Raw genomic sequence first — 25460 nt, forward strand, 5'->3', positions numbered from 1 at the left:
AAAGTGTCTAGATAATATAGCACGACCAGCATCAACGACGTCCGAAAGTACACTGATTTCTCTCCTTATTTCCCCGCCCAGGCCCAGGCTTGCCTTCATGCGCGGTTCGATGCGCGTTGGTCAAGGAGCAAAGCTTGGACAGGTTTTCAGGAATTCCATAGAAAGGATAAAAGGAACTCGTAATTCCCATGTCCCCATGACTAGCACATTATCAACGGTACCTCAAAACAATATTGATGTACTGCTCCATAATATTTTGTCAGATGAGGCAATTTTTAATGGTCGTGATATCACATTATTAGGCTAAAAACGTTTATCTTCTAAGCATAGAGTATTAAGGCTGGTTATGCTAACCCGCAACAATGGAAAATGCAATTGCGGAAAACTGGTGCCTGATGGACGATTTCTGACGACGGATTCAGAATCAGAATAGAAAAAATTTACTGTTTCTGACGAAACAGTAGTTTTTTGTCTTGTCTTGCAAGCTGTCACGCTTGAGATGTTTTACTGTTTTGAAGGCATTTTGTTTGACTGATGTTGCTGTTTGTGTGAATCTTCGCAAACTGTTCAGTATACATTTTCTTAGAAGCAAATATCTTTTGCAGGATGTTTTCTCAAAATGAAATTAAAAAAGAATACCACATTAAATCCCCTCACTCGTTTAGCGATAAATCCACAGAATCTACAGTGCTAGTTCAATAAAGTTTGATTGCAGTTCTAATTGTTTTGCATGGGTTTTTGGAACCCTTAGTGGTGTATCACTCCTCTAAGGGTCTCCTCGCACGGGGATACTCAAATCGAAGTCGAATAGCCTCAACTTGACAGTTGAGTTGATTTGAACGAGTCGAGTTGCCCATTCTTCCTTACACGGCGCTACTAAAAAGAAATCTCAAAGCCCGAAAAAAGGAGTAAAACCGACACAGTGTTTACTTTCTTGTGATCCTGTACGTCATAAGCAGGGGTTGAAAATCAAATTCCTAGCAATTCTAGCAGCGATGAAGATGATATTATTATTATATTATAAATGTTTTTCTCTCCTATACACTCCACTATAAAAGACGGATTATAAGGAAATCATAGGTACATCCATACGTTGTAAAGATTCGTTGTAGACTATTCATTTCAGCACAGAGTCATTTTAAGAGCACCGTGTGTGGGCATCAGATAAATAATTTTTCTGAGCCCCTCACTGGGATAGGACCCTACCTAAAATTCCACATGCTCACTCTCGAAAATTTGATACAGATTTTATTTTCATGAGAACCCCCGAACCGTGTCCGGGTGGACCCATGGACGGATGGCACTGTTTTGGCCACAGAATTACGGGAATCGTATTCCAAATTCTACGGAATGAGGAAACAAGGACCACTACCTGGAATTAACTTCTGACACACCTACATTAGAGACATCACAATTTAAGGAATGTGTGAGAGCCGATAAGCAAGTGACTACCTAAAGGTATAATTCAGATTTACGTAGTAAATATCCATTATTTTGAGAAAGTGGGAAATTCTATTAGATGATGAAGTTTCAATTCGATAAGAGTAGGCCACATTGTTACCATACATAAGATCAGAAGACGTTACCGTCCGGAAAGAAAAATATAACTGTGTTTCTCTTGGAGGGTGTGGGGTACGGAGTTTTCACTATTCCTTCCACACGCACGTGTGTGCATGACCTATATTTATATTACACAAATTCCAGTCGAAGGAGATTACGGGACGGGGAATCGGTGCTGGGGGTTGCATCACGGAGCAAAAATACAAGTTAAATTCATCGCGTGGTCATCCCATCGTACAACCTAGATCGACAGAAATATGAAGAAATACTATGAAGTCACGTTACACACAAATGTTTTATTCGAGTACTCCAAGTCGCCAGTGATTCAGTCACGTCAGATATTTCATCGCCAATACGCCACTATCCTCGTGTGAGGATCTCCATAGAAATATACGTGTTCGATCCTCTGGATACGGAGCCTCGTCTCAGTCGCCAGTATCCCCTTTAGAGGAGGCCCTAAATGATAATATATTTAGGAAAATATAAATTATCATTATCCAGAACGGATTTCAATTAAGGGCAGTAGGTTCACATATTCACTGGTCCCGGGGGGACCAGAGGCATTTATTTTGTAATTCTAAATCTGGGTCACAACGGGTTATAGTGAAAGGGGAATTTTCTGATTGGACAGGTGTGAAAAAAAGAGTCTCTGAAGAAAGAGTCTCTGAAGAAAGTGTCCTCGGGCCCATACCCTTTTCTCTTTTTATCGATAAACTCTATCACAGTATCGATGGGGTTGCTAGCAACATCGCAGATGACGTGAAGCTATTGGGTGTTGTACAGAATCCAAGGAGTGCTCCTGATTGCAGCATGGACAAATGAATGGAGAATGAGCTTCATTTTTGATAAATGCATGCTTGTCTCGTTCTGTTTGGAACAACCCACGTTTCACTCTCGAGTTGAATGATGTCACTCTCCCAGATTCTACTAGGGTCACCAATTTGGAAATTCTCATTGAAGAGCGGCTTGGGATTTTTGAACATTCTTCTGCGGTGGTCAAAAAATTGAATAGAACGCTCTGTTTTATTTTCAAAAATGTATCCTCGCATTCTTCCAAAGTCATTCTTCCGCTTTTGCGAGGCTTAGTTCGTTTATGACTAGAGTATGCCGTAACCTTTTGGGGACCATAATTACACAAACTTGGTTGCCGGAGTGCAGAGAAAAGCTACGCATGCTCTTGTGGGCACACAAGGCTTGAGCTATGAAGAACGATTTGATTTCTTGAATATGTTACATTCAAGGAACGCAGGTGTAGAAGTCTTTAAAACGTTGAATGTGATGGACCATAGACAGTCAATGAAGAGTTTCGAAAAGGGGACACCAGTATCATTTAGTAAGAGAAAACTCCAGGTTGAGGTATCGCAGGGAGTTCTCTCTCTATTAGGGCTGCCAATAAATTTTATAGCATACCTCCGGGTTGGGGGGGGGATACATTCTACAACACGAAGGTTTTTAACAGCTGCCTATTGCGAAGATATATTTAGAAAAGAGAGAATATTTAACTGTCCTTGCGGGGAATCGAGCTCACGCCCTTTACTTTCTGATGAACGCCCTAGACTACACAGGCAACGATTCCCCGGAAGAACAGTTGAATTTTCTGTTTCCTAAATATATCTTCGCATTAGCCAGCTCTGAAGAACCTTCGTATGGATAGCGGAGAGTGACGTCATCCTCAGATAATTCTACAACAATTGATGCATTTAAGAAGGGATAAACATATCGCAAAAGATCAACACGCTATCCGTACTTTCGGATAGCGTTAGGATAGCGTATATGACAGCCATAAGATTTTTTATGAGCAATGGAGTCATCATATCCACCGTAATATTGGCGCTCGAGTATACTCGAGAGTAAGTACAAAAAGTTAACGGATGAATGTAGAATTAGAAGCTTGATGTATTCTCAAACATACGGATTAATTTCGTTATAAGAGTTATAAAGTTATTTCCTAATTTTACATAATGATGTTTTTCAGGTGAAAGTCTTGCTATAGACAAAGGGGTAGTAGAAGAGGACATTGAAGACCCTATAGACAAAAGTTTGAAAGAGGGCATTGGAAACCCTATAGACAAAAGGTTGGAAGAGGACATTGAAGACCCTATAGACAAAAGTTTGAAAGAGGGCATTGGAAACCCTATAGACAAAAGGTTGGAAAAGGACATTGAAGACCCTATAGACAAAAGTTTGAAAGAGGGCATTGGAAACCCTATAGACAAAAGGTTGGAAGAGGACATTGGAGACCCTATAGACAAAAGTTTGAAAGAGGGCATTGAAAATCCTATAGACAAAAGGGTGGAAGAGGACATTGATAACCCTATAGACAAAAGGTTGGAAGAGGACTTTGGAGACATAAAAGACCGAAGGGTAGAAGAAGTCTTTGGAAGTACTAAAACAGGAAGTAAGCATATTTACATTTTTCTTTCAGGCTAATTTTGCTGTTGAGAGCTTAAAATTTTATTAAAGTATGCTGCTACCTTTCTTGTCAGTTTTCTTTGAAATGATAGTGGAGTGAGCTTTAATAACATTTTCAATAGAAAGCGTCCCGAAATGATAAAAACAATGATTAATTTGGACTACTTATGTCATTCTCTATGAAAAAGTCATTTTTATGTCAAACTTTAAGGAAAATTCTTGTGATATTACTAACACGATTGCAAAAATTTGGTTTTGTTATTTTATAGTACACTCAGTAGTAATGGTGTAGGTTATAAACTAAAATTCACAAAGGATTTTATGATATGCTCAAAAGTTATACTAATATTTGTTAATGTACGCGTGAATTTTTAAAATTTCGCTCTATATTTCATATACGTATAAAACACTGTAAATCAACAATAAATGGAAAAATATTATATTAAAGTTATTTCGTAATGATACAATGAGAAGATTTTTAGAAATCGTGTTTCAAACTGAAGTAAGCTGTCAAAGATAGCAGTCTCCGTTGAATGCGTTTGAAGTTTTTATTCAAAACTAGAGAATTTAGATTACTTGTATGTAAAAACGCAACACGAACCTATCTTCGGTTCTGAGAGTCATATAAACAAAACATGGCCTGTTTCTGAATCACAAAGAATAGGGCTTTGATAAAAAATGAGGAATCAGTAACTGAAAATCAATATTTTCTTCCAAAATGACGTTTTCAACATAGTTGGATGCTTTAATGATTCAGAAAAAAAAACCAGCTGCATCTGATTACATATTGCAATATTTATACTGTATAAGCACCTGATAAAAGGCTCCTTAAATTCACGCTCCTCCAGGATAGCTTCGATATATCTATGGGATGCGAAGCGGGATGTATCTGGTCCTTCAATATCAATGCTTTTGAAATTTTACTGACATAAATTACTACTACTACTAAATCAGACACATTCAAAGATTTCTCTAAGAAATTCCTAATGTTTGCTTTCCATAATGGCCTGCGTATATGTTTTCTACCTAAATTTAATGAAATTGTTATGAAATTTGTTCTAGAAATATTGTCATTTCTGTTCCGTACTCAGAAGCAACAAGTTAGAAAGTTATTGCCTGTGCTTACAAATGCGTGCTCACAGCCGCAAAACATACCTGGAATTTATGATTATGAAAAACTGACGTTTTGCTGAAACCAAAATTGATATATTCGGTGTAGCCCTTGCTGTTACCTCCGTCACAAATTTTCCCTACACCTTTTGCACCAACGATAATATAAATTATTAATATTTATACCCGATCCAATTTTTTGGCAAATACTGATAGCAAAGTTTCGCACGATGACAGTTTGCATTAGCGCTAGAACTCCACATTTTATTATGGTTTCAGATATTAATAAAACATTTTACGAACTATTTAAATGTTCCCCTTACTTGTATTTTGCACCTGTATTTTTGTAGCTTTTGTTATAACGTTTGACTAACCTGAATACATAGTTCTGTGTTCATAACAATGTTCAATGATCTGGTTCAAATGGCTGATCAAACTATAACTTGCTTTATTTACCATTCACAATTCATGCGTTTTATTTTGCTTTCAGCTGAACAATCATATTACCGTAGTGACCATAATTTCCTTGGTATGCTAAACTTGATCAAATCTTGATTTTGCAGAACTGCATGCTCTATAAACATTTAACTTGTAGCTAGCTAATGACTTATTGCATTTTTTTGTCTCATATTAAGGTCAAAAGTATGAAACCGTAGCTTGCAAATCGTATGACACGCCAACGAGCACAGTGCACTGCTTCGTGAATAATCTGGAACTGTGAGTGTATTTGCATAAAATCCATTTTTTTAATTTTATAAATTCCATGAGTATAAATACGGTTCCCAACCTCATTTATGAACTGTTTTTGACGTAAAATAGTATCTTGAAAATGCGCCGGCAGAAATGTTTTGGCGAATTTCTGCAGGTAAAAGCTGAAATGCAATTTAACTAATGAGTGAAAAAGTAAATCAACAGCCAAAGGTTCTAAAAGTATTAACAATTTCAATACCACATTATGAAAAGATGACGTACTTATCATGAAAAAGTTTTGGTAGGTCATTTCAGTTCTAATTAAAAACTATAAACAATTCTTTTTTCCAAACAACAAATTAACTAACCCGATACTTGAAAGATTTGTTAGCGCTTATAACGATTACAATAAAAAGAGAATACTATTTCAAATATGGTGAATACATAATGATGGATATTTATTTATTTTACCACAAATAAAAAAGGAAGCCACACATAAGTAATTTTTTTATACATTTGTTAGGAAACATTGTGTATAATTTCCGCTTTCAGAATTTAGCACCTGAACAATTTCTATGTATACTCACTCTCATACAGAAGCCATTTTGAATCACGTCGGGGTGATCCAAAAGTATTAAATGGCTCTGTGAGATGTGTATATGTTTCTGTCAAAGCCTAGTTGACCCGGATAATGTCCCTATTTCGGACTTTCGCTGGTTTTGGAAGGCCTCTACATATCGATCCCTAAGATATCAATATCCCGATTCCTTTAGTCGTTAGAGTTGCTATAGCTAAGCATAATTAGAAATGATCACAATTATCATAAAAATATGATATAATAATCTTTAATATAATAATATTCACTGAGATATTCGGATTCGAGAAACGAATTTTGAAATTTTAAGTAACCGCACGTCATTTGAAAACATTTTGCAGTTGAAAGTATGTTTCGAAAGAGTCAACGGTTGCAGAAATATCCGTTGTCCAAACAATTTGGAACTACCTGTATTACGTTATCTATAGCGGCTGGCAAAGCCCAAAATGTCAACATTGGTAGAATCATCTGGATCTGGGCTGAGTTACCAGTTCACGAACTATCTGATTTCAGACTTTAGCAGAAACATATATATATATATATATATATATATATATATATATATATATATAGGGTTTTAATGGCCCGGTTATAACGGAGCCACTTGTCGTCGAGCCACCTGTTAATGAAGAATATATCTCCACGAACAACGCGACAGTTTAGAGGGCTTATGGGTTGTTGTGGATTATGTAGAGGGAGATAGCGATAGGGGTTTAGTCATCGCCTATTCTATGGTTAGGGAACTAGGGATTTACTGGGTTTCGAGCACTGTTGTCTTTCTGGGGGAAGATTAGCAACGTTCGAGACGTTTTTCATCACCGAAAGTTGCCATTGCGGGTAATCCTGTGGATGGGAAGAAATCAGGTAGGAGCGAATATATATTCCGAGAATTCCGGGACTTACTATTATCTGCTCGGGTGGGGGATCAGATGTGGCAATGATTCCAGTACTGCCCAGTGGTAGTATGGTGTATAGGAGTAGGATCCACAATTCAATTTACGCCTAAAGGACATTTGCTCCTCACTTGAGTCACGTTCTTGGAGCTTCCCAAAATTACCGACAGGTGGCTTCGTTACGGTGGAATCCATCTGAATAGGAGTAGGGTCTGGGAGGTTCAACATAGGCTCAGGTCAGGTTTTTTATTCCCAGACCTCGTAGACGAGAATCCGGGTTAGTTATGGTAATTAATAACAGTATGGAAGAAGAATTTCCCACCTCTGGCTTGGATAGGTTCTCGAGTGACAGTAAATCACAGAGCAAATTCAAATGTGTGCTAATAAATGCCAGGAGCTTCGGTAGTAAAAAATATTTTTTTAGAAACTATGATAGTTGTGCAGGGCCTGAATCTTATAGCCATTACACAATCGTGGCATTCAGAGATTATAAAAGTGGACGAGGTGATCTGCCATTGTGTACTAATAAAAGAAAGGCGTTGAAGAAAGCAATACGGGACAGTAAAAAGGAAGTTGAATCTCTGGGTCAGAGCCAATGTTATCTGCGAACCTAAAGTCATTTTTTAAATACGTCAATAATGGATGTAAGGAGGCAGTTGGCCCCCTCTCGATAGGAGGCTCTAGGTTAGAGAGCAATATAGGCATGTGTGGTGCTTTCAATTACTTTTTCGCGTCGGTTTTTAATAGAGAAAATGATATTCCATGTACGGGTGTTGCATGGAGTAATAAAATCCTCAACGTTATGCAAGTGGAACACGCGGAGGTCGTAAATCTTTTAAGAAATGTATGTGCAAGGAAAGCACCAGGACCAGATGATATTTATCATCCCAATATCCTCAGGGAATGTGCTAATGTATTGTTGGGGCCAGTCGCACAGATATAAAGGAGTAGTGTTGCTCAGGGTATCGTCCCAAGGGATTGGAAACTTGCTAATGTTGTTCGGATATTTAAAAAGGGTAGTAGAGAAGCGGTGTCCAATTATCGTCCAGTGAGTTTGACGAGCTCCATCTCGAAAGTTTTGGAAATTATCATCAAAAGGCAGTTTGTGAAGTGGATAAACGAGAATAATGCATTGTCGGACAATCAGCATGGGTTCAGGAAGGGGAAGTCATATGTAACCAACCTCCTTTGCTTCTACGATCACGTGACTATGGCTTTGGGTAAGAGCAAAAATTTATATGTTGTTTACCTTGATTTCCAGAAAGCACTCGATCAGGTCCAACATGGTAAACTCTTGAAGCGTTTACAAGAGATTGGGATTGGGCAACTTCCTGAATTGGATAGAACCGTGCTTGAGAGATAAGTCACAACGGGTTATGGTGAAAGGGGAATTCTGGTTGGACAGGCGACACAAGTGGAGTTCCTCAAGGAAGTATCCTTGGCTCCATACTTTTTTCACTTTTTATCAATAAACTAGATCAGGGTATCGATGGGATGGCTAGCAAATTCGCAGATGACGTGCAGCTAATAGCGGTAGGCGTGAATCAAACCGATAGGGATTTGCTCCAGACCAACTTGAATAGGATTGCAGCATGGACAAATCAATGAAGCATGACGTTTAGGGTTGACAAGATCATGGTCGCTCATTTTGGTTCGAACAACCCGTGTTTCTCTTACGAATTGAATGGTGCCACTATCCCGGATTCAACTAGACTGAACGATTTGGGAATTCTCACATTCACGAGCAGCTTAAGTTTTCCAAACATTGTTCAGCAGTGGTCAAAAAATCTAATAGAATGCCTGGTTTAATTTTCAAAAAGATCTCTTCGCGTTCTTGGGGAGTCATTCTTCCGCTTTTTCGAGGCTTGGTTCGCCCTGGACTGGAGTATTCTGTAAGGTTTTGGAGACCATACCTAGAGGGACATAGACTTGGTTGAAGAGGGTGCAGAGAAGGGGTACGCGTGTCCTTATTGGCACACGGACTTGAGAAGAGAGACTTCATTTTTTGAATATGTTTACATTGGATGAACACACGTATCGGGGAGATATGATCGAAGTTTTCAAAATATTCAACGGGATGTTTAGGCCGGCCATGAATTATTAGTACACCGCCAATCGACTGTTTTTACAAGGGGGCAACAGTATCGGTTGGTAAGGGACAATGCTAGGTTATGGTGTCGCAGGGAATTTTTCTCCAGTAGAGTTGTTAATAAATGAAATAGCTTACTCCCGTAGGTAGTAAATTCTACATTAATTGACACGTTTAAAAATAAATACGATAAACATGTTGGGTAAGTCGAGAAGCTAACCATACTTAGAATAAGACAACCATAAGTAATCATTTTGGATATTATATACTTTAGTATTTTATCATGGATATATATTATTTGTATTTGCATTTTTAATTAGGTTGCTGTATTTCAGAAATATATGACATCTATATTTGTTATGGACATTTTTTTCTCAGTCACCTTGTTGGCCATTTTGCCTGTTGGGGCGTCGTATTTGTATTTGTATATATAGAAATGGGTAGGTTAATAAAATATCAGGAAAAAAACAAAATGTCAGTTATTTATTGTATGATGTTCACGAATTTACTGTATTAAATTTGTTTGTTTTATTATTATTTTTACCATGAGCAGGAACTGTTTCCAAGTATGTAAAGAAGGCTACTCAACTAACCCGTTCCATAGATACATGAAGCTCAATGTTTACCCGTACAATGGCCAGGCAATGCTTCCAGTTAAAATATGCAGTACGAGCGATTTTTCTTTAAATTATCTTCATGATTATTTTACTGTAGTACTTTTTATTGTACTTCTATTTTACTCTACAGGCGTCCCTCGCTTTACGGGATTAATTGGTTCCGCCAAATTGTTGCGTAATAGGAAATCGCGTTACGTGAGTTAAATTTAACATGAGAAGATAGGGTTGGTTTTCTTCAGAAGGATTTAAAAAATTGAACCCAACAGCAAAAAATATTATTTTTCGCCAATGATTATTAAAACTTATGAATAAATGCTGTGGATTTAGGCGATAATTAATGAATTGAATTAATGTTTGTGTATTCACTACTTCTGATTGATTCTAGTGAGCGTGGATATTTTCCTTCCCGAAAAGCCCGGCATGATAGCCTTATAACTCTTTTTTAATGAAACAGTCTAGATTCTGCTGACAAGCAGCATTTTTCGTCTCCTTATAAAAATTTAGTTGCAAACCAGGGAATTTCGCATATTTCTCGCAAATACGAAAATTTTAGCCTCTCTGGAACCCCTTTTTTTGATTAGATTTTTCTCGTGGCATTGTCAATGTGCTGCAAAACGTCGTTCATCAGTGAGATCTGGTGAGTTGTATTTAAGAATTTCTCTCATATTTGTCTCAGCTACATCACCTAATTCAACGTATATATATTTCGTCGTCAAAGAATTTAACTATAATATATACACCTTCCATTTGCAAGCCCAGGATTAAAGTTAAACTCCATGCCTAATTTTGCACGTTACGGATTTTTAAAATCAACTTTTAAAAATCGCACTCTAGTGAAATCGCGTAAAGCGAGGTGTACCTGTACAGTAATCTCTCATTTATAGGCCTATATCTTTTAAATTTTTTATATGTTTCGCTCAGTTGTAAGGTTTTCTGCATTCCCGCCAAGGACATGGGAAAAACAATATTATTTCCCATTCATTTATATGATTTTTCATTTATGCAACTCATTTTGCAACGTACATATCAGTCATGAGTCGTAGAAAATTTTGATTTCACTTTTTTTAATCAAAAAAGAAAAAAAAAGAATCTATAAATATTTTCAGTGGAGAAGCCATGAGATGGCTGACTTTATTTCTTGTACGTATTTGTGCTGAAAAGGGTATTCTCTTCATTCCTTGGATTACATCGGTGTTTACGACTGAGATCAATTATAGTTGGTTCTCTTTGAAATCCTTTTTTGAAGAGTCTTTTGTACACCTTAACCCTTACAGTGGCAATCCCGAGATATCTCATCAAACTTGATTTGCTTTATTTCGGTCATCCCGAAATACCTCGTGTTCTTAACACGCTTTTATTTCCGATGTCACAGTTATAATGCGGATCAAGAAAATTTTAAAAACGACTTAAAGGGTTATAAGGTGGGATTCTGATATTCATCATGACTCTGTTCAGTGAGACTTGTCAGTGTCACTGAACCATTCCGCTCCAAGGGCACTGAGAGTTTGAACTGGAATGGTTCTCAAACTTTCTCCACCCACTGCGCGCCTTACCCTAATCGACGCTCATCCCAGCTGTCCTGACATAGGTCGGCGACGCATAGTTTGAGAACCCTGAGTAAGTTCTTTTATGAGAGAATGGTAATAGAGATAAGAACAAGCAATCAATAGCAATTGTTTTTGAAATGTTGCACATTTTCATTTTTGCTGGAGACTGCATGTCAAGTTCGTCTACAGTAATTTCAGCTTTACTATGTTTCAGAATGAGTTCTGTAAATTAAAGCATGAAAGTTTAATGGTAACTGAGTTACGATGACTACAGAATATCACGAAGGAAATGCACGATAACAAGAATGAACGATGCGCAAATTATTTAAAAACAAATTGCCCAGGATATCTGTAAAGCCTTTAGATATGCTAGAAACTTTTTTTGTGTGATTACATAAAACTTCAGAAAATGACACCACTTTGTTCCAATCGTACGCACTTGAAAACGTGGTTTTCTGGGGGATAAACAGCAACAAAAATGGTCTTCAATTTCAAAAGTTGTTTACAAAAATTACAAATGTCACAGGGAATATAGATTTCGATGACGAAATATTATTTTCAAAAAGCTAATACGAAGCTTTTAACAACTGGCTGTTGCGAAGATATATTTTGGGAAGAGAGAAAAAAAAACTCAACTGCCCCTGTGATGACATATCATCCTTGTATAACTCGCCATCTGGTGGCAGCGTCAGCAGTTGTGAGCTTGTCCTGAGTCTGGTCAAGCCGTCCATGTGCGGTCCCTTTCAGTGTACACGAGCTCCAAAGAAAGATTGAGAGATTTCGGTGCCTCTGTAGTCTAGGGCGTTCACCCGGAAAGTGAAAGTATGTGGGTTCGATTCCCCGCAGGAGCAGTTGAATTTTCTCTCTTTCCAAAATATATCTTCGCAACAGCCTTCTGGTAGCGAAGAGTGACGTCATCCTTGTATAAAATGCTATAATATCTATATTTCACTTTGATACATGATTTATCACTTTGATACTTTGATTCATGTTATACCTTTTTAAGTGTATTTTTACTCGTTTTCACTCATATACGTCGTTTTCTCTTGTTCCATTGCACGACACGTAATAAGTGAGAGATTACTTATATTCATTATACGTGAATGTAGTATAGGCCTACTAAATATTTAAATGTGACAACGAAATAGATTGAAGTAATGGTGAAAATCTAGAAATTTTGTTTCAAAATTTAATAAATTGATACAGTTAATTTAAATATATTTATCATTTTAATCCAGCATTTAATTGGAGTAATCGTAGGAAACGAGAGCAACAACAAGGAATCGAAGGTTTGAGTAAGTAAGATATCTTAAAACGTAGATAAATCATTCTTTTTTTTATAATTAGTAATTGTCACCATTCCGTCACGTTGTGTGTTTTATCTTTTTCTATTGCGTTGATTCGTAATAGAAAATCGCAGTGTGTATTGAACTCCGATTGGTCGACGTTATTATTTTTGTCATTATTGAATTATTATTTTTTATAATTCATCTTCTGACGTGATCCACAATTATTCTAGATGGAGAAATGACTGTTTATGAGCTCGCTCGAGCATTCGTGAACGTTATCTAGAAAAATTTCTAATTATACGAAATAAATTATGTTCTTAGAGTTTTGCCAAATACTAAAAGGTTATAACTAATCACGTTATATGTTTGGAATAGTTATTACGTAATATCTGAAATTTCTGAAAAAAGCTTCAAGTAAAGCTTTCGAAAAGAACTTTTCTTAATGATCCAAGAGAAATTTTCTTGGTATCACATTTCAATCATGTGTGAAATAGATATATCAAGCAACGGCGAGACTTATTTTTCTGAATCAAAAGTAGGTTTTGATACTAGCATCGGGTTTCTGTCCCCAAGGAATCCGACTAGACTGCTTTTGGCAATGTAGGAAAAATACCACAATTACTCAGTATCTATAAACATGTGAGTTCGAATGAGAAACTATGTCCAAAAAAATCATTATTGTTCCCAAATTCAGTTTTAATTAAAGCAAGCAATGAGTATAGTAAATACAGTCGAATCCTGTTTAAACCAATACCGTTATAGTAAAAGTCTTGATTTAAAGAAAACTTTTCTAATCTTTAAAGAAAACTTTTCTAATCTTTAAAGAAAACTTTTCTAATCTTTAAAGAAAACTTTTCTAATCTTTAAAGAAAACTTTTCTAATCTTTAAAGAAAACTTTTCTAATCTTTAAAGAAAACTTTTCTAATCTTTAAAGAAAACTTTTCTAATCTTTAAAGAATTTCACATAAGATTACTGTATTACGATACTGGAGGAATTAATGCAGTTGACTGCAAAGGGCTTAATCAGTACCAGATGAAGAACATCTGACTTCGCGCTGAGCCAAGACAGCCGGAGAAGCAAAAACCGACAGATGAAGAACATCAAGATAAAGAAGTGGACGACAAGTTCACCATGAGTAATTTAATGATTACATGTGAAGAGCGTACTATAGAGGGATCTATGTCATGAAAACAATCTATTGCTGATTTGCGAATTTTTTTTTTTTTTTTTTTTTTTTCAACGAGCGCAACTCAGGTCTATCGCCATGGGCAATTTACTACCTAGTGAGTTGTGCCGGAAGTGTAAGTGTGTGTCTATTGCTGTGTATGATTTTTCAGTGCTGCCATCTATGTTTCAGAAGTAAAGTGAGTGAAGTGTAGTGACTGAATATTTGTACTGTTTGTAGGCCAGTTGCTCTCTGTGGCGAGACTTTTTAACGGGGAGATCGGCTCGCATTTTCGCCTTGAAGTTGGGAACCACAGAAAACCAACTTCAGCCGACCACCACTGTGGTGACGGTGGGGCTCGAACTCGGGTCCCCGCGATGCGAGTCCGTCACTATGACCACTCGACCACCACAGCGGCAAATACAGTTCAACGTACTTGATGATATGAGAGAAGAAAAACCTCTTTTACATTCCCTTATACCTACCTCTCTGTGTTACCCTGCTCTTCTCATTCCGTTCAATAAACGAGATATACAAGAAAAAACTAGAGTTTCGGTTATTCGCATATTTCTCATATTCGCGTCGGTCCCCGGAACGCAACACCCGCGAATACGGTGGGGGAGGGGGGGGGGACAACTGTAAAATGTTCTGCGTCCAAGTGTGTTCATATTTTTGTTTTACCTGCATCAAAAATATTTTTAACATATTTTAATACAATCTGCTGGCAAGAATTATATCTGTTAATGTTTTCCACTGAAATGTTCTTTTCTCTAAACTGAGTTTTTGTTATATAAGGAACATTTTTTCAAACAACAATTGTTCGAATGTTTTGAAACTGTGTGTGTGTCTCAACATGAAGGCGTTATATACTTTATCGAGAGGATTCCTCGTTAAAATGATTTAAATAAGTTTTATGGCACAAAGTAGGAGTAAATTTCCGTGGTTTTGAAAAACTGCATGTTGTTGAAGTTAAAATTGGAGAAAAAGTGTGTATAACCAACAGTTAAAATCCAAAATTCTCTTTTCAAATTGTATAAAATATCAATCTCTTCATTGTATTTGAGGAAAAGAAATTGAGTGTCTAAAGTTAACTGAAAATTGTTAAATGTTCTCAAAAGTTATGATATTTTTCCCATAGGAAAGTATGGAGAGTCAAGATCGTGCACCAACCCCCTTAAGATCATTTCTGAAGTTGATGCTGGAGCATCAACAACAATAATAAATATAATAAATAAATGCAGTGTGCCATTGAAATACGGCATATCGTCATCTACTCTTTCATTTTGGAAAAGTCGGACTAAGTTGGAATTTTCCAAATTCAAACAGCAATTATAGGATACCAAAGAAAAAATATTGGATTCTCTCTCAAATTTTGAAGCCATGCCACTCTTTTCTAGTTGAGCTGTCTTTACAAGACATTTTTCAGAACCATACAGGGTTTCAGGACATTCATTCCAACAATGTGCCAGTTACCAGCTCACTGATATGAGAAAAGACTTCGGAATTTGCATGTGCTTTTGGATTCGAAATCTTTCAAGCATAAAGAGTGCGCATATATTTCAGAGTAATTTGTTGTTTTCTCGGATTCCATAATACTAGTACAAAAAAGGGGAAGAAATACTGATTATTTGCCTCAAATATGGGGATAGTAAGTAAAACTGCTAAAAAAAATCAGTGCCTAATTGGTTTGAGCTGCTTTGAGCCTTTTTTGAAATTTAACTTCATTTTTTTTATCACCTAGAGAACGTGGTTAACTTTTTTTCATGCATGAAAATAGTATTTGCCATCGAGAGGGAAGCAAATTTGACAAAGGACAAGACAGCGTTGTAACGACTAATTCATAAATTGAAGCATCGTTCACTCAAGAGCCCCTCGTCCTCAGACACTTCAGCATACGAAAGAACCAGTGGTCTGATTCTTGAGGATCTTCGGGGACTTATCGTGTTAGTGCTTTGTTTGACTGTTATGGTCGACGGGTCTCTTTGTACCAGATTTGGATTTGCTTCTATAAATTTCACCAAGTTTGTGATTTTCATTATTAGAGTTTTTGCCTTTGTGGTATCTGTCTCCTCCAATTGTCAATACTTCTAATTGCTGGAGCATGTCGATGGTATGATGCAGTTGCTGGACATTTGGTGACGTAATGTAAGTCGTTTCCGATTTCTCCGAATCTACAGTCACGGCTTTTGAGGATTTCGAAGCGGTAGAGGTGCTCTGGAAAAGGACCATGTCCTGTTAGGAACATTATGATCTCTCTTTTCGACTTCAAGCATTTTGCCTTCACCTTTTCAACTATGCGGTGAACTTTCCTACCTGATGCTTCTTTATTATCCCATTCATTTTGCCAATCAAGCAAAAGATTTTTTCTTCTTAGCTGCCTTAGTTGATGATTGCGGTAGGAGTATTGTTGTCCCCCGTTTTAGGTGCTTGCTTGGTCAGCCTGTCAGCTTGTTCATTGCCCCACAAGCCAGCGTGTGCTCTAACGCAAGACAGCAGTATTTGTGGATTACTGTGGAGCAATTTTGTTTGTCTGTTTAGCCATTTTGCTTAATAACAAGGGGTTGCTTATTGCCTTTAGGCTGGACCAGGGCCGCAACTATTGTGGAGCAGGAGGGTCTAGTGCCACGGACGCTGGACCAGAGAGGGTACAAATTTTATTCTCAAACCTCTCCAACATAACAAGTGGGCTCCAAAATGCACACTTGCCCCGGGTGACCAAACATCTAGTTGCGGCCCTGGGCTGGACTAGCTGTTCGTCAAGATTTTAGAAGAGGTGTTGAATTTCGCTGCATCTAACGTTGCATTATAAATTGCGAGCTACTCTGCCTGGAACACCAAGTTTCCTGAGCCGGCGATGATGTTTTGTCCTTAGTTTTAGAACCATCTGTGTAATAGCAGTTGGTGTTGAGGTCAAGATTTAGTTCAAGCTGTTCCAAAACCACTTGCGTTGGTGGTAGATATCTGAATGGATGTACAGTCCAACCTCTTACTTTTCATCGTAGCTCTCGGGTCTCACTGTTTCCTCTGGTAATTCAATCACCTTGTTTAGGCGGAGAAGTTTAGTGTCACTTTTGTTTCATATTCAATCTTCATACTGAGAGTGGGGATGCCAGTGATGACTTGAAGAGTTATTCCGCGTTGTACGGTAGGGCCCCGTTATATGAAGCAGCATTTTGCGTTGAATAGAGTCCAATCTTTCTTTGAGGGTAACTGTAGGGTTGTTAAACCTTTTTTTCTTTCTTTCTTTCTTTCTTTCAAACCGAGCACAACTCAGGTCTATCATCATCTATGTTCGTTTTACTACCCAGTGAGTTGTGAATATAGTGTTGTGTTTGATTTCAGTGCCGCCATCCATATTTCAGAAGTGAAGTGAGTGGTGTGTTATGATTGAATTACATTTGTACTGTTTGTAGGTCTGTTGCTCTCTGTGGAGAGACTTTTTAAAGAGAAGATCGGCTCGCATTCGCGCCTTGAAGTTGGGAAGGATTGTTAAACCATATTCCTACACCAAATGCCGTCCACTACACTTAGGTACAACTCTCTTCTCATCTTATGTGCGGCGCCTCATTGAGGCCCAGCAATTTTTCTCATATTTTGTAGAGCTGCCATAGCTTTGGTTCCTTGCGCATGATCCTCCCATTTATGTTCTTCTACGACTTTGAATCTTAGGTAGTTTAGAACATTTTGTTTTTAGATAGATCTACCCTGGAGCCGGATCGGGGATGGTCTCTTGGAAGAAATCCAAATGCGAATAATGTTTTTTCATTTGAAAGGATCAGTTTGTGCGACAAGAGCCAGTCAGATATGGCTTTTAGAGCCCTTTCCGCTAAGCGGCCCGTACCTTCGACCGTAGGGTCCGAGGCAAGCACGGCGATGTCATCAGCGAATGCCTGGACTCTTACGTTTTTCGGCCAGTTTTTCTTCAACAATTCATATTATTACGAAGTTCCATAGAAGTGGACCCGAACATGATCCTTGAGGAGTACCTTTCTTAAGTACCCTCAATGCGAATCCGGCATCTGTAGAGATTGATACCTGTCGATTGGTGAGGACATCTTTCAGAGTTCTTTAAAGCCGTTCGGTGATCGGGAGCTCCAGTAGTCTTCTTCTTATGGATGAATGTGTCAGGAAGGCTTCTTGGATGTCCAGGGATATTATGGTGATGTCATTTTGTTGTTGTCATTGGTATTTTATCTCGTTCATCATAGATTCGAGAGTCATTTCCACTGAGCGTCTCTAGCGGAATCTATATTGGTTATTTTGCCACAGCTGTTGCTTTTTCGTATAAAAAGTAATGCGCTGGACCAATATCTTTTCAAGCAGCTTTCCTGTCGTTGACAGAAGCGATATTGATTTATGTGAGTGCATCTCTGAGGAATTTTTTCCTTGTTTCTGAAACAAGATGATCTAACCATTTTTGAAAATTTCCGGGAATAATGTTTCTAGCTCGAGACACTTATTAAATAGAGCCACCATCAAGTTTGGGAATATGAGTTTATATGTTTGAGCAGGCGGTTATTTATCATGTCTAGTCCCAGGGTTTTCTATCATTGAGAGCGAAGACAATGCGATTTATCTCTGTTCTTGTTATTTTCCTCTCTTTCGCCAGTAAGTTATTAGATGTTACTGTTGTGTCTGATGGAAAATAATTTTGCTAGTCATCTGCTGGAAATAATATCTCAAGTTGTCTTTCAGATGCTTTGATGGTTTCGCCTTCGGTACACACACTTATACTTCCGGTAGAATACCGGAACTTACACTCGTACTTCACTAGGTAGTAAATTGCCCATATATTGTGCAATAGACCTGAGTTGTGCTCGGTTTCAAAGGAAAAAAAAAATAAAGGCCATACAGTAGTTCGTTCTATCCCTGACTACAAAGAAGACGTATAGTATCATGAAAGCACTGAAAGTAACCTTATTGTCATTCATTCAACTTATTACCACCCATTGGTAATCATTTTCGTCAATTTTTTACATTATGCAGAAATTTGATAGAAATGAATTATGCTTATCGTGTAATGTTTTTTTTAGCTTTTTTTGGCTATCAGTAATCAATATAGTTAACTATAATCTAGCTTATTCAATCAATCAACTAATACATTTTTATTTCTGAACATTTTATTTTACAGTGTCAAGCCAGAAAATGACGGAAATCGCTCTGCGAACTATGGAATCCAAACAACGCAATAACCTGAAACAATTCAACTGAAATCGATATGTGATAAAATAAATTCATATTTTCGAACCGAATCGACTCTCTATGTCTTGTTCACTAAAAGTCCGTAAAAACGACAATTCAAAATCCTGAGTAAAATCGTCGTTATAACGACTTCTCCTTATAAAAGCAAATTTCCAATTTTTGCTCTGTCAAGGTAAAAATCGTTGAAAATTGCTTCGACTAAAATCAGATTCGATAGACCGACTAAAACCAGCATTTTTGCTGCAGGAAGATGTGCTACCTCAAAACTCTCAGCCAGTGAAAACGACCACCGAACCTACCACTCGTAGTGGGAGAAAAGTCCGATTCCCTGATCGCTATAAATCGTGACTGAAGTCACTGGTGGGGGAGTACTGTGGGGTTTGCCGTCAAGTAAATTGGTAAAATAATGCCGTCGCATTTCTCAAACGCCAAATGAAGAACAATATGATTGATGTATGGCAGGCCAGATGGAATACCCTCAAAGATAAGGACGCTCACTACTTAAAGGAAAGAATCGAGCCGAGAGTGGGGGGTTTGGCCTAGGACGATAATTTTAACAGAGCATGGTCCTCTACCAGCATACCTTTATCGCTTTAAGCGCTCGTCAAATGATAAATGTGTATGCGGAAAGGTAGGTATGCTTCTGCATTATGTGACGCAACGCCCTAGGACAAAGCAGTATCACTTCAGCAACGTTTCTGAGTAATCGCTTGCCATTTGGAAGAAAATAATTCGTCATAACCCAATGAACTCTAACAGAATATCGAATCTTCTGGCATTTCTAGAAGCAAATTTATGCTGCTTATTGCTGCTTAACAAAAGATCAAGTTACTACAGAGGTCGGAATAAAGAAATAGATCCATCATATTCTCCACCTAGAACAAGATCGATGACACATAATATGCAAGGTCGTAGGTCTCCACCAGTAACTCTCAATGACGATCGAAAAAATAAAATCGCAATTGACAATATATATATATATATACATTTTTTTTTTTTTTTTGTCAATTGCGATTTTATTTTTATTTTTTAGACGTAATAGATCCTGGCGTGACGATGGGCGCGCACAGGACGCTTAAGGCTAAGAACATAGTTTAAGTGGCGAGCAAAGCGACGAATGAGAAGGAAGAGAAACGACACGAGAATATAGCTGCGAGCAAGGAACATAGTAGTACACATAGTGGGGGCGTTTGATGTAGCAGACAGACAGACATGACCGCTGACCGCCCAGAGAGACCATCTTGGGATGGTTTGCGCTCTTTTCCAAAGGGATGGACGGTCTCGGAGAGCCTGATATCAGACTCGATTGTGAAGGAGGAAAAAAACAAAAAAAAAAACAAACAAACAAACAACAACACACCACCTATTTTACCCCAGGAAGCACCATTAACATTTCGCGAGCAGACATTTAGTGCCCCTGAGGTTTACATTCTTGCATATGAAGAAGAAGAAGGAAAAATAATAACAACAACAAAAATACAGTGCTGTATACAAAAATACAAAGCGTATAGAATGCTTGGTCTCATTTTCAAAAAAGTATCTTCGCGTTCTCCTAAAGTCATTCTTCCGCTTTTTCGAGGCTTAGTTCGTCCTGGACTGGAGTATGCTGTAAGGTTTTGGAGACCATACCTACAGAGGGACATAGACTTGATTGAAGGGGTGCAGAGAAGAGCTACACGTGTCCTTATTAACACACAGGGCTTGAGTTATGAAGAGAGACTTCATTTTTTGAATATGTTTACATTGGATGAACGCAGGTGTCGAGGAGATATGATCGAAGTGTTCAAAATTTTCAATGGGATGGATAGGATGGACCATGAACTTTTAGTACACCGCCAATCGACTGCTTTTACAAGGGGACACCAGTATCGATTGGTGAGGGACAATGCAAGGTTATGGTGTCGCAGGGAATTTTTCTCTAATAGGGTTGTTAATAAATGGAATAGCTTACCCTCGGAGGTAGTAAATTGTAACACAATTGACACGTTTAAAAAGAAATACGATAAACATGTTGGGGTAAATCGAGAACCTCTATCCATACTTAGAATAAGACAACCATAAGTATTCTTTATGGCCATTGTATAATATTTTATCATGTGTATATATTGTTTATAATTTGTGTTAATTGCATTTTTAATGGGGTTGCTGTATTTTTGAAACATATGACATCCATATTTTTATGGGCATCTTTTTATCAGCCACCTCGTTGGGCATTTTGCCTGTTGTGGCGTTGTATTTGTATTTGTATTTGTATTTGTATAACTCTTCAGTATTGCATTCACTGGCTGAAAAATACTTGCGCAAATCAGTCCAGCCCGTCATACCTCGACACACAAAAAAAATTGTCAGACTCAGTTGAATCAAAACCAGAATCCAGCACGCATTCACCAGAGCAGCGCGCTATATCACAGTATACCAACATACACTCGCGCGCGAAAAATCACGGCACAGATCACTGTTCACCTCGGGTGCTTGCCATATTTTCAACTTCCTTTCTTCGCTGCAGTCGTGTATAATATCTCGCTTGACGTGGTTCGGCGTCGTAGGGCTTGTCTTCGGAATCCTCAAGCGAGTCCCTCTGCCTTCTGATGAGGAGGTCGTCGTGTTGTTCTAAAGAAGTCATCATATGTATTTTGTTGCACTCAATGGGATTATTGAGAAGTAGTTTCTTCCCACTTCCTGAGCGATCTTCAGTTCGTACTTTGACGTGATAGGACGATGTAGTCACGCACTCCGTCATGTAGTGTCTGAGATCTCCCTTTTGTCCACATACACACGTTATAGTGGGAACAATGCGGAATCGGTGTAGGTACGCCTGAAAGGGTCCATGTTCAGTTACGAACAAAGTGTTGCTTCGTCTCCACGGATGGTTTTTGAGATTTACCATTTGTCGTACAGCGAAGGTGGACCTTCCAGTAATTGCATGTGTCCACCTCTCCTGCCATGTCGAGAGCAGGTCTTGCTGGAGGACTCGTTTGGCCCATGACCTGGGCGGCAAAATGGAGCTATCCTCATGCTGCAGTCGTGTGGCCTCCTTCGCAAGCCGGTCGGCCCTTTCATTGCTGACATTATTATTATGAGCCTTGACCCACTCTATACTGATGTGGCTGTTCGTAAGAAGTTGCTGTCTCAATTCTCTGGCCATTGGGTGCGGTGAAAGAGGGTTGCTGATTGTTGTGATGGAAGATAAGCTATCTGACTTCATTACTATCGTGCACTTTAGTGATTGAGCGATTTCTATGGCCTTGCAAATTGCTTTCAGCTCAGCCTGAAAGACTGAATTTCTGTCCCGGAGTTTGATGTAGCAGAGAGTATGATAGTAGCAGAGTATATAACTGGCAATCAACTTGGTTTTTTAAATTAAAGAATGCTTAAAAATTTCATAATTATAAAAATCATTGCTCAGACAACAACATGGAAATATTCCTCATATTTTGGTCGCTTTCCTCCCTACACATCTTTTCCCGCGACAATTGAAAGATCCATAATATTTTCTACCGAATTAAGGAGTAAAAAATAGCAAGTTTATCAAATCTCCCCACCGTTTAAATTTGTATTATTAGCATAGGCGGAAGGGTAGAAGTGGAAAATCCCCCCCCCCCGAATAGCTTTATCTGTATAAATATTTGTTGGTTTCTTCTTTTTTACACAACAAACATAATTATTGACACCCAAAAATCCAACATAAAAAAAATTCGGTACACCCTTCCGGTATGGACATATTTTCACGGTACACAGAAAATAAACAAACAAATCAAACTTGCCAAACGTGAACACGAAAAAAGTTTGACGCGAAATATATGAAAATTATATTTGGTACTTGCTGTTTTCATTTGATCGTCAACACCTTTTTGAAGTACGTCGAGAACTTTAACATCTTCACATTTCTGGTGACATTTTTGACTTCACTACCGCTTTTTACTAGCCCTTCGACGGACGTCTTGAAGCTACACACAGAAGCGAGCAGAGCGGCGAAAACAAAATATCTTGAATGCGCTGCTCTTATCGCTTGTGGCGGAATTCCCGCTCTGCTGCGGTGCGCGCTGCTGTACGCAGGCGCATTGAAATCAGTGTGTTTGATTTCGCTGCTCTGATCTCTTCTCTCATCGTTGCTGTACTCTCCGTCCCACTACGTGTTCAGCCTAAGACGAAGATTGTCAAAAAAGCCATCTATTCTTTGATTTCTATTACAAATACAAATACAAATACAACGCCACTACAGGCAAAATGCCCAACGAGGTGGCTGAGAAAAAGATGCCCATAAAAATATGGATGTCATATATTTCAAAAATACAGCAACCTAATTAGAAATGCAATTAACAAAAATTATAAACAATGTATACACATGATAAAATATTATACAATGCCCATAAAGAATACTTATGGTTGTCTTATTCTAAGAATGGATAGCTTCTCGATTTACCCCAACATGTTTATCGTATTTCTTTTTAAACGTGTCAATTGTGTTACAATTTACTACCTCCGGGGGTAAGCTATTCCATTTATTAACAACCCTATTAGAGAAAAATTCCCTGCGACACCATAACCTTGCATTGTCCCCCACCAATCGATACTGGTGTCCCCTTGTAAAAGCAGTCGATTGGCGATGTACTAAAAGTTCATGGTCCATCCTATCCATCCCATTGAAAATTTTAAACACTTCGATCATATCTCCTCGACTCCTGCGTTCATCCAATGTAAACATATTCAAAAAATGAAGTCTCTCTTCATAACTCAAGCCCTGTGTGTCAATAAGGACACGCGTAGCTCTTCTCTGCACACCTTCAACCAAGTCTATGTCCCTCTGTAGGTATGGTCTCCAAAACCTTACAGCATACTCCAGTCCAGGATGAACTAATCCTCGAAAAAGCGGAAGAATGACTTTAGGAGAACGTGAAGAGACCTTTCTGAAAATGACACGAAGCATTCTATTCAATTTTTTGACCACCGCTGAACAACTAAGCCGCTCGTCAGTGAGAATTCCCAAATCGGTGACCCTGGTTGCATCCGGGATAGTGACACCATTCAACTCGTAAGAGAACCGTGGGTTGTTCGAACCAAAATGAGCGACCATGCACTTATCAACGCTGAACGTCATGCTCCATTCATTTGCGCATGCTGCAATCCTGTTCAGACTGGTCTGGAGCGACTCCCTATCGCTTTGATTCCCGATTACCCCCATTAGCTTCACATCATCTGCGAATTTGCTAGTAATCATATCGATACCCTGATCGAGTTTATCGATAAAAATTGAAAAAAGTATGGGGCCGAAGACACTTCCTTGAGGAACTCCACTTTTGACGTCTGTCCAACCAAAGAATTCCCCGTACACCATAACTCGTTGCGACCTATCTCTTAACCACGATTCTATCCAATTCAGCAAGTTGCCCCCAATTGCAATCTCGTGCAAACACTTCAAGAGTTTGCCATGTTGGGTTCGATCCAATGCCTTCTGGAAATCAAGGTAAACAACATCTACATTTTTGCTCTTACCCAAAGCCTTAGTCACGTGATCATAGAAGCAAAGGAGGTTAGTTATTTGGGATGTCGACCGAGTTGATTTGATAACGCAAATCTGAGTCCACTCTGATCTGATTATAAGACGACTTGTCAACAATCATCAAATTAATTTATTTACAAAAATTCACACACACGAAAAAGCATCAACATGTTATTTACACGCAAACTGACTCGCAACAACTGTATATTTTTTCTTTTACCGATCGCTTGGCGCGCGTAATCGGCGTAGTCACTTTTTACGCGAAGCGTTGGCGAAACTCCGCCATAGTTACACGTGACTTCCCCTTCCTGAACCCATGCTGATTATCCGACAATACATTATTCTCGTCTATCCACTTCACAAACTGCCTTTTGATGATAATTTCCAAAATTTTCGAGAGGGAGCTCGTCATACTCACTGGACGATAATTTGACACCGCTTCTCTACTACCTTTCTTAAATATCGGAACAACGTTAGCAAGTTTCCAATCCCTTGGGACGATACCCTCAGCAACACTACTCCTGTATATCTGTGCGACTGGACCCACCAATTCATTAGCACATTCCCTGAGGACCCTGGGATAGATATCATCTGGTCCTGCTGCTTTGCTTGCACATCCATTTCTTAGAAGATTTAGGACCTCCACGTCTTCTACTTGAATATCGTTGAGGGTTTTATTACCCCATGCAACACGCGTATATCGAATATCATTAACTCCATTAAAAACCGACGCGAAAAAGTCATTGAAAGCACTACACATGCCTACATTGCTCTCTACCCTAGAGCCTC

The 25460-nt window shown here is 38.4% G+C and overlaps 1 protein-coding gene across 1 annotated transcript in view; it reads left to right on the plus strand.

The window, feature by feature from the left end:
- The window catches only part of LOC149085698 (uncharacterized), a 134783-nt gene extending 115564 nt beyond the window's left edge, over positions 1 to 19219 (plus strand). Inside the window, exons 17-21 of the mRNA XM_089232395.1 lie at positions 3536 to 3958; positions 5718 to 5799; positions 9903 to 10015; positions 12752 to 12808; positions 19101 to 19219. Coding sequence (XP_089088521.1) covers positions 3536 to 3958; positions 5718 to 5799; positions 9903 to 10015; positions 12752 to 12808; positions 19101 to 19180 — 755 coding nt within the window. The 3' untranslated portion in view covers positions 19181 to 19219. The remainder of the gene's footprint in view (positions 1 to 3535; positions 3959 to 5717; positions 5800 to 9902; positions 10016 to 12751; positions 12809 to 19100) is intronic.
- Positions 19220 to 25460: the final 6241 nt, after the last annotated feature.

Source organism: Pholcus phalangioides, unplaced genomic scaffold (genome assembly GCF_987345545.1).
Source record: "Pholcus phalangioides strain wild (caught in Gottingen) unplaced genomic scaffold, Ppha-v1.0 ptg000005l_1, whole genome shotgun sequence".
NCBI lineage: Eukaryota > Metazoa > Arthropoda > Arachnida > Araneae > Pholcidae > Pholcus > Pholcus phalangioides.